Source organism: Chlamydotis macqueenii, chromosome Z (assembly GCF_036417535.1).
Source record: "Chlamydotis macqueenii isolate bChlMac1 chromosome Z, bChlMac1.mat, whole genome shotgun sequence".
NCBI lineage: Eukaryota > Metazoa > Chordata > Aves > Otidiformes > Otididae > Chlamydotis > Chlamydotis macqueenii.
The window spans coordinates 25,506,979-25,517,474 of NC_141593.1; the positions used below are offsets into that span (position 1 = coordinate 25,506,979).

General features: G+C 40.1%; 2 protein-coding genes across 3 annotated transcripts in view; one reads left to right on the plus strand and one right to left on the minus strand.

Annotated features, from left to right (window-relative positions):
* CERT1 (ceramide transporter 1) overlaps positions 1-5,809 on the plus strand; it is an 82,211-nt gene extending 76,402 nt beyond the window's left edge. For both annotated transcript variants that reach the window (XM_086770002.1, XM_086770003.1), the window contains 3 exons: positions 44-173; positions 1,538-1,674; positions 2,852-5,809. In XM_086770002.1, the coding sequence (XP_086626128.1) occupies positions 44-173; positions 1,538-1,665 (258 nt within the window). In that variant the 3' untranslated portion in view covers positions 1,666-1,674; positions 2,852-5,809. The remainder of the gene's footprint in view (positions 1-43; positions 174-1,537; positions 1,675-2,851) is intronic.
* A 3,160-nt stretch (positions 5,810-8,969) lies between these two features.
* On the minus strand, positions 8,970-9,991 carry MED18 (mediator complex subunit 18). Its single transcript, XM_086770004.1, has 2 exons — positions 9,860-9,991; positions 8,970-9,652 (listed from the first exon to the last, which is right to left on the minus strand). The coding sequence occupies exons 1-2, from the start codon at positions 9,930-9,932 to the stop codon at positions 9,099-9,101; spliced, it is 627 nt and encodes a 208-aa protein (XP_086626130.1). The 5' UTR covers positions 9,933-9,991; the 3' UTR covers positions 8,970-9,098.
* Positions 9,992-10,496: the final 505 nt, after the last annotated feature.

Sequence of the window (10,496 nt, forward strand, 5' to 3'; positions counted from 1 at the left end):
AGTTTGAGACTTTCAAGTGTTTCTTTTTTTTTTTTTTTGGCAGCTGAACAATCGCTGTGTCCGTGCCAAAATAAATATTGCTATGATTTGTCAGACATTAGTAAGCCCACCAGAGGGGAACAAGGAAATAAGCAGGGACAACATCCTATGCAAGATTACATATGTAGCTAATGGTAAGTCTTTTCAGTATGACATTCATGGTATGTGCTAATTCTGAGGAGCTGAATACTGGCAAAAAAAAAAGCTTGATGCAGTTTTCTGTTAAATTTATATATAGCATCACACTTGTGGTCTTCATGTTCAAAAAGACTTGAATTAATGTGCTACATAAGTCAGTGAATGGGGTCATTCATTGTGTGGCATTCTCTGGGAGGAAGGAATGGAACTGGTGTATAGCTCAGCCCTAAGTACAGAACCTTGGGGTGGAGGAGGGTGGGCAGAAGAAATGTCTGCTACTGGCATGATTTGACATAGCTTTTAGTTTTGGTAATAGTATGTTTTTTTCATGTATTGCTGTAATTTTTTTCCTCTGATTCATATTGTTAGGCTGAAAAGCTGCTGATAGTAAAGATACAGTTCTTATCCTCAGTGTTAAGAAGGAGCAAATACATTTTGTTTGAGGATGTATAATCTAGTCTCCTTTTTTTTTTTTTTTTTTTTTAGTTTTTAAACTGATAGAATCCTTGATACTAACTGAAAAGTTACCAAATCCAAACTGTATTGTTACTGTACCCAGTATTTAGCAGTATATTGTAGTATTGGCGCTACATACCTATTAGCTCCTCTCCTGCAGCTATGAAACACTTAGAGTAGCTCACCTGCTTACTACTTTTAACCAGCTATTACATGGCTTACTAAAGAGTTGAAGTCTGAAGAATTGGTTCTTTGCCATATAGGACTCATGTAACTTGTATTAAATCCTGTGCATATAATACTATATGGTGTCAAACTCTGGGCCAAGCTGTTTTATTTCCCTTTTAGAAGTTTCCCAATTACTTAAAAAATACATTTTCATTGATAAATTCTGAACTATGATTATATGGGAACAGGCAGCTTTTTCAGCAAAATACTTGCCCTGTGAATTGAAGCGTATTTTAGAATCAGTTCGAATTTTGTTCAAAGTGCTTTAAAAATAATTTGTAAGATACTGACTACACAGCAATTCTGCAGACAAATGCAGCAGTTATTGAAAAGTTAAGAGTGACTTCTGTTTTATTTGAAATAAGAAATAACTTGAGTTTCTTTCTGTTGTTTCTTGGAAGTCCTCAGAGAATATCATCTTCCATTTGAGCATTCCCCAAAGACTCACAACACATCATGTTTAAAGTTTTCTAACTAGTGGCATTGTAGAACTGGACGGAGCTTGAGTATTAAGAGTAGAAATTGCTACATTACAAGCTGTAAGGGCATAAAAAAAATCTGATCATTATTCTTTCCTGTTATGTCAGAAAGAGTTGCAGGAATAATGAACTTAAATTTTCTTTTCTAGCCTTTAGTGGATTTGCTGTATTTCAATGTCTTTCCTCCTGTCTTCTAGTGAACCCAGGAGGATGGGCACCAGCATCAGTGTTACGGGCAGTGGCAAAACGAGAATATCCAAAATTCTTGAAGCGCTTTACATCATATGTGCAAGAGAAAACAGCAGGAAAGCCTATTTTATTCTAGTATTAGCAGGTATACATTAATTTTTTTCATTCTCGATCCACTGTTGTAAATTTAAGGCCAAACGGAAGTATGCAATCTAGGAATGTCTTACCATGATTAGCATTAATTCAGTACTTAGTTTTAATATGTGTGCAGTATACTTTTAAAAACATTTATGGAATACATGAGTATTATTAGCATGAAAAACAAAGGCTGCACAAATTATCAAGTGTTAGTTTTTGAGGACTTTTACTAGTTTATCTTGCAGTTTTTTGCATACACATCTGATTTATGTGGAAGTATAAAATGATGAAGTACTGTTTTTTTCCCTCGGCTATCACGGGCATTTTACACTTGTTCTGAAAAGAGTGCATAGTGAAGTTTCTCTAGAGCCTCATGAGGTTTTTATATCTCAAATTGTACCTATAATTGCATATTTGATAGAATACTATGAAGGTCAAAGTAGTCTTTCATATTGACAGAATAGTTTTGATCTAGGATTTTTATTAATGGAACTTTTCTGACAGACCAGTGTCAATTACTAGATTATTTAAAAGGCTGCTACTTAAATTTTTAGCCTTTCTGATGAGCCTAAGAAAGAAAAGGTATTTACAGATACTTTCTGAAGTCAAAGGATGTATTCTAATGGTATAGGCCATTGGGCTAATCTAAAATTATTTTAATATTTAAACTACGATAGGACATGAGAAGAGGATTTCTTGATCAATTTTGGGGCTGTCTGAATCTGTCAAACATAAGCCTTAATGCTAAGTAAAGCTTCACTTAATTTTTGTTAGTGTAGACTCTTGCTATATACTTCATTATGTGTAACTGTAGCATCAAACCATCCAGTTCAATTTGGTAGTTCTATTATTACAGCATGATCTGAAAATGAGATTTTACTACTTTTTCTATGCATGACATAATCACCTCTGGTTTTGGGTTCTGTTTATTACGTCAGACTCCAAAAGTCTGTCATTTGATCCTTCTGTAACAGATAGCCCTGTAATGATTCACATTTTTAATCTTATATTGTTAGAAAACCAGTGTAGGTGAACCATTAAAAACCATGTTGGCTATCATAAGCCAACAGTTGAAACGTGATCATTAGCAGCACTGATACTATTTAAGATATTTAACAAGTTCCTGCTTTCCTATTAGTGTTCAAACTTTTCAGTGCTGTATTTTTGTCTTTACTTACCTGCAGCAATCAGAACAAGACTGGGTGAGCATTCCACGTTGGAGAAGTGGCCATGCATAGAGCACTCCATGCTGGAACGAAGGATCTACAGTCTTTTTATGGCCGAAGTTCTAGGCTTTGTATACTGAAGTGAAGATGTGTTGCAACACCATGAGGCTGAATATTTAACACTAGCTCTCTCCTGCTAACTTTTCTTGCTGAATCAGTGTGTAATTATAAATACATGTATTGATAACATGTATATGGCTCTATTTTTATTTGCTTGCTTTAGAAGAGGAAAAACACATACAACTTTGAATCAGCAACATGGGTTACTGCTTTAGTTTTAAACAAGTTGCAGAATTTCACTGTCAAACTTCCTAAGATAACTCGCGCAGTTTTTGTGCATGTCTAAAAAGCAAATGCACATATAGCGTACTGTGCGTGCTTTGTATGCACAAAAATCTGTGTGGTATTTTAGGGGGGGAGGGAGGGACTTCAGTAAAGCCTAGGTGACTTATTGGCAGGTTTTGTTTTGCTTTGTATAATCATAGTTAATGGCTGCTGGTTTCTATAATGAATCATCTTGTTACATAAAATATCAGTTAATAACTGAGGGCTGTCAATATCCTTATGACTTTGCCTTTTCTATTGTCTTACTCTTATGACGATATTTGGTTCTGAAGGAGTAAGAGTGTGAAAAGCTTTATTTTTTTCCAGATATCTTTATATTTCTATTGTATTTTTTAGTTATGTAATATGTGCTAGAGAATTTTTGTTATCAAACATGATCCAGAAGTATCTAGGAAGATTCTGTATGAGAGGGCAAGAGACTGCCTGAAAGCTAGAAGTCATCTGTCCATGCTGTATGTGGACTGCTTTCTTGCATGCTACCCAGGGCTTTCCCAAAGCTGTGAGAAGGTACACTATAATATATATTGAAGTAATTTGGACTACATAAGACAACATTCCCAGTCTAGAATGAGGATGAGTACATTGTTTTGAGATCCTGCATGTGCTGTTTTGCTCATCTCAATAAAGCCATGCTATGAGGTTCATGTAGAAAGTGATTTGCCTCTTGATCAAAAACCCATCAGAGCTATAAGGATGCATACATAGTTCTTATTGGAAAGTTCCCTTTAGTTGCTGTGAGAATTTAAATGTCAGATATTTGCCTGCTTTTGATTCTGGCAATGCTCATTAGGAGAGGACTGTGGCAGACTGGTACTGACTTTGAGGTCTTTTATCCATGTCTATCCGTAGTGGGAAACTTCAGAGACTGCTCTGTGCTTCATTAACCTGTGTATCTCGAGAAAAAGGTTTCAGATGTATTTTTTTGAAAAGAAAGCTAAAAGTCTTATTTGATATAGTATGGTAGGCGCCTGAAAATAAATACAATATAGTAACTTCATGAAGATTTGGTAAATGATTAAATGTGATCTGCACAGTGTTGAAAAACTTTACCTGTTCATCTTTCATCTTTCATAGAGATGAAATCGTACATAACATATGATTACACGTGCATGCAGATTTCATGCTCCATAACTCTTCCCTTTTTATTTGCCTTTCTCTAATGGTATGCATGGTATATGCCTTATTACAGAGTTATTCTGTTAATTTGAATATGTAGAAAAGTGCCTATATGGTAATGCTAGTAAGGCAAATAAGATGAAAATTTGTACATGTTTACTATATCACCCGTGAGCATTTTATATAGCAATGTTAAAAAAGAAAATCTTATACCTCAAATGTACTCCATCTTTTTACAATCAACCAAGCAATGGTTCATTCCACCATAGCCACTGATGGGAACTTTAAAAAAAAAAAAAAAAATCCAAAATACAGAGTTTAACTCCTTACTTGCCATTTCTGGTAATTGTTGGAACATAGGCGAGTTTATTAATTTAATTGGATAGCTTTGTTTTACAAAGATATGGAAAGTTTACAAAGCAGTATATAAACTTATATCATTAGTTGCATTTGCACTAAATGTGATGTACTTTTGCAATTTATTCTGTAAATAAAATTACACTACAGATACTATTTGTAGAGAATACGTTTTACTTTTAGATAAAGGCACTGGTACTTCACTACAGCTAGCCCTGCCCAATCAGAGTTGTAAGAGGCTTCTTAAAGAAAGATTGCAACACTGAGAAATCTGTATTAATTGATCTCTTCAAAAACAAATTTAAAAAAGGCAGTTCTCTATAGGCCTCTCAGATTGTCTTCTGTGCAAGTAACCATTAGATCCTTTCTTCTGGAAGGGATCTTGCTTTTATGGTTTTATAAAACTTGCTGTCTCTTGAGCCCATCCCTTTTTTCAGTCACTGCCACATATCTGTGCGCTCTTGAGTTCAGTTTTCCCTGTTAATGGATCAGTAGTGTTTATGCAACTGTGGTGGTCTTCGCAGAAGCAGCTCCCGACTCTAGAATGGATGTTTTTATAGGCTGAACCACTTTGAAAGGCTCAGAACGCAGCCGTCTTCTCCATCAGATATCATTGTCTGCTTGGAGAATTTGGACATTGCCAAACTAGATCTGAAGGAAGTGATTTGATAGAACTTATATTGGGAATGCGGATGAGATGGTCATTGTTATCCTATCAGAGAACCTGAGCATCTTACTTTGACAAATTTATCTTTGAAAAATGTGATGCATTTTGGGGAAAAAAAATAAACAACAACCTTTTACTTAATTGGGCTGAGCTGGCTTATCTGAAGTTGTGCAGATTCTCTTTAATCAGATTGTCCACCTGTATTTTTGTCAAGTTGTACAGATAACGCTGTATTTGAATTGCAACTGTTCATCTACAGACTTAAAACATGAATCATATTTTTGAGTACCTTGAAGTGTGTAGAGTGTAACTCTTTGTTCTATAATAGCTTTATGATCCTAATGATAAGTTTTAAAAATTTAAAGAAGTTGGCTCTTCCATGTTACAATCACAAATTTAAAAGCAGTATTTAAAGTGAAAAATATTAAAAATATGATGAAAAATTCTGGTTTGTAGTTTTTTTTTAACTTTCAGTGCTTTGGAGAAGCATTTAAAACATTTTCTCTTTTAACCAACTTTTAGGTTATGGGTAGAGTCATATACGATACCATAATACATGGAAAACATTTGACAGGAAAGCAGTTTGCTTGTATTACTGAGGTTGCTGAGATGGAAACTTGAATGCCAGGTTAGTTTATATATCAAAAAGCTCATTTTATGCCAGCATCTCGGAGACACATTAAGAGATGTTACTGTACAGTGTAGTCTTAACATAGAGCACTTCCAAAGTATTTCTGCTCTTGTCTTCTTCTGTACAGAATTAACAGCATTATGGAAGTTTCCATAGGAAGAGTAGAGATCCAGGACTGAGCAATGGCAGAGGATAAACTTGAAGCTTTTTATGACACATCAAGAATTTTTATGAACTGAGATAAGCTTCTGTAGAGCAAGCTTTCTTAATAGCAGAAATAGCTGCTGCCTAATGGATCAGTAACAATCCTACCTTTATTTGTTATGCAGGGATTTCTGTTTTTTAGTAATCAGGGAAGTTGTAGAAACGTTACAAGTATGCGAGACTGGAGGAACAGCTTGAAATAACAGAAGGCATTACTTCCACAAAAAGAAAACTTAAGCTTAGCTGCATCAGGCCTCAGGTAATATATTGCAACAAATACAGAGTCCTGAGGTAAGCCCTGCCCTTGAAGAATGCAGCTATTTTAGCTGGCAAAAAGAAATCCCCCAAAATAAAATAAATAACGCCGTCCCGTTCTTTGTCCTATAAGTTGTGTAGTTTGAAAAATTACATATTTTGCCATAAGGAGAGGTTGAGCGTTTCTGTAGCTGTCTGTATATCTGCAATATAATTTAACTCTAGGTAATGAATGATAATTAGGTTTATGCCATGCAATTTACTGATGTATATTACTAATAATATTGCTTTTATTTTTAGTGTCCAGCTATAAAAGCCAAGTTTCATAGGAGAAGAATAGTGTAGTTCATTAGATAGAAGAAAGGGATACACTTTTTGAGCATTAGGTGCCTGAAAGTGTTGGGTTTTTTTCAGCTGTAACCATCGATACAGTAAGCTTTTTTCTTCTGCACACCTGTCTCTCCTATGCATGGACTGCAGCTAGAACAAGGAAGGCTGGTAATGTGGATTGCTGCAATTTTTAAGGTTTAAACTAATTATCCTTAAAAAGAACTATTTAAAATGATCATTTTTATTTTGGAGAACTTAGACCAAGCAATAGTCAGACCTATTGTAATCTAAAGTGTAAAAACTTCAATTAGGAATTTTCCATTCAGTTTTTTGCTTGAGTTGTTCTCCCTGAAATTCTATGTGGGATTTTCCTCTCTCTCACCATTACATTAACATCAATGCTCTGTGATCTGTTTGCCCCTCCACTTAGAAAGAAACTTGGAAGGTAAATTACCAAGTGAGTTCCTTTCCGCTGCAATGGGAAAAACCAGTGTGCTTAGTGTTTTCTGTGTCTTCATACTTACTTAAAAGTACATACCCTTTGAAAAGCTAGCATATAATGTTCAACTTTTCTGATCCATTAGAAATCTTTGTAAAATTTTGTTTCACAAGAGACAAGCCATGGATCATGGCAGTCTGTGGCAATCAATTCCTAACCAGTGTTGCAGGATATGACAACAACCCTGCAGATTCCCACCCACCAAGGTGGGACTGCAACTGAATCACAGAGCAACCCAGCGCGTTCAGCTCCCAGGTACGGGCAGAGCTCTGGAACCTACCCCTCGCCCCCTGGGAAGCTGCGCCTTGTAACAGCGTACTAAGGAACACCAAACTTGGAGGCTCAGGATAGGCTCCTGCCTGATGAGGGTAAGTCATGCCCGAGTACAAACAAAATGTAGGGGTGTCCATATGCTCCAGAAGATATTACAAGTTGAAGTAACGAGCAGTCACAGGTCATAGCATTGCATGTGTGCTGTTGGAAAATTACTGCTACATATTTCACGTAATGGAATTCTCCAGTGTGCGAGTACTCGGTTGTCCCAGCGCCCTGTACATAGAGCTTGCATCAGTGAAACACTTCAGATACTGTGCTCTGTGAGCGCTAACCCAGTCGTCAGGGCTCATCTTACTCAGTGTTGAAAACGTAGCCATTAACTTAAAAGGTTTTGGGTTTTGGTTTTTTTTTTAAGCTTTTTGTGGAAGTGGTCTTTGCCTTTAGTTGTTACATAGAGAGCTGTGTGCTGTTAAAGGCTGGCAATGTCACTGACAGATGCTGATGCATTTTAGTAATGGGTAAAATGGTTCCTTTCTGTAAAGACCTTGAGAAATTTAAACAAGCTTTTTTTAATCTCTGGTGGTTTTCCCAATCTTTTTTGGTTTGAACTCTATTTGAAAACTCTCAAACCTAATTCAAATATCAGAGACACAGGGAGGGTAACCAACAATTCAACTACCAAGAGAGGTGCTGAATGAAATCATCACTGGGTCAATTAGCAGCTGTATAATGCTCTTGTTTAATGTGTCAGTTTTCAATATTGCTGTCAAGTGTGACAAGTCTAATAATAAAAAACCCCAAGTAACTTAGTTTTTGTCATTAACTAAGACTGCCATACCCAGCTTCAGTGAAAAAGATGGAACAGCTTTAAAAGCTTCGAAAACCTCTTGCAATTGTAACAGTGCTAAATTGTTTTCCAATTCTAACTTTAGTTATATCAGAAACAGTTTCACTGTAAAGTATCCTATGTCCTAGCTGTTCCTGTTAGACACGCTGTTACTTTACTGTTCTATTGTAAATAGATGTACACTTGTTCTTTTATACTGTGTAGTTCCTGGGTTTATGCTTGTGTTAAACAACACCTCCTGCATTAAAGTATATTAACTTCATGTATTACTTAAAATAAACATTGGGATTACTAGGTAGGATACATGAATGGTGCTTTTTTTTTTTTTTTTAAAAAAAAAAAAGTAGCACTGGCACGTAGGTTCACAGAGGGATGAATTCCAGAAAGCAATGTTTTTTGATTGTTGGGGAGGTACCTGCTAGAAAGCAGACTACCTAACAGGAGAAGGAAAGCTACTGGTATTGGCATTTACTGATGTTTTGAATAGCACTGAAGCATCCACTTTTATTCATGCCTGCAAGCAAAGGAAAAAACACTCGGTAACTTCAGTTGACAAAACTGATATGTAGTCCTTTATTCTACTCTCCCTGTTTTGATTCACACTCAAATGGCATTTTAGAAAAACACCCTCTTCGGGAACACTAGCAAAACCAATGCCTTATCTGCCCAGCTTTTCGCTCACATTAACCTTTTGGGGTCAATTTTCTCCAGGTGGACTAGAGGCTTCAGTTGCTCGGCAAAGTTCCTCATGTCATCAGAAACCACGTCCTGTCCTGCTGGCGCTACCACATTGAGCTCCACCAGGTAGGAGAGGGAGAGCGGCTCGATGCTCTCCGTGTTTCCTGGCATGAGGATGCGGAAGATCTTGTACACCACGATCTTCATGATGCCCTTGCGAAACACGTGCCCTTTGGCCACAAACTCGTGGTCCATGCGGAAGCCCATCTCCACCAGAAAGTCTGTCAGGTTGTCCGAAGTGGCGATGTCTACGCAGTTGCGCACCAGCGCATGGCGGTTCTTGTCACCTATCTCCGGCTGCCCCAGGTAGCGCAGGTGCCAGGGCATCCCGCTTTTGTCCATGGACCGCCGCGCCCGCAGGACGAAGGGGCTGGCCTGCTGCCCCTTCAGCAGGAACACCATCTCGTGGTCCAGGAAAGTCTCCGGCTCCATGTTGTCGCACAGGCCGCGCAGGCGGTGCAGCAGGCTCTCCAGGCTCTGGTCCAAAACGCTTCCTGCGGCGGGCAGAGACAGGGCCTCTGTTACGCCCTCCCGACCCTCTCCCCTTCTGCGCCAGCGGGGCGACCGCCGCCCGCTGTCTCCGCCTCCCTGCCCTCGGCCCCCCGCGCTCCCCCTCCGCCCCGCCTTCAGGCTCAGGCCCAGGGCCCGCCGGGCGCTCCCCTCGGCGGCGGGAGGGAGCTGCCAGCCGGCCCGCCGCTTACCTTGCAGCAGGTACTCCATCATGTTGATGGTGCCGCCCGTCACGGGCATCATGGTAACGGGAGGCGCCTCCATGCTGCCAGCCGCGCCGCGCGGACCGGGCCGCGGGGCTGAGGCCGGGCGGCGAAGGGAGCGGCGCCGAAGCGGCGGGGGCGTTGGCAGCGCCGCCTCGCGGCCTGGCGGTGCCGCGGGAGGCCCTGCGCGGTGGAGGGGAGCGGGCCGCCCTCCCGCCGTGGGCCGGCACGAGTGGGCGGGGGCTTGCGCGTCCGCTGGGAGCGCTTCGGCTCAGCGCGGAGGGGAGCGGGAGGCCGGCGGCCGGAGCCCGCCGTGCCGGGTCACCGCGGCTGCGGCCGAGCGGTGCGCGGAGGCCGGTCGCCCGGCGCGGCGGGAGAAGGCCCCGCTTCGGCCGTACCCGCAGCGCGGGGCCTCCCCGCGGGCTTCCCGGGCGGTTGAAGGGGGACTCCTAATATTTCGTGTGAAATCTCCGCCAGAAATACCCCGGCAGAAAGGCAGCCTGTCGGGTTTCTCATCCGGACACTGCAGGCTTTGCACCCTCGTTACTGGACGGAAAAGCCTCCGTCTTCAAAAAGCAACAGAAATGCCCAGTACATACCAAGTTAAATTTGATCCTGCAGATCC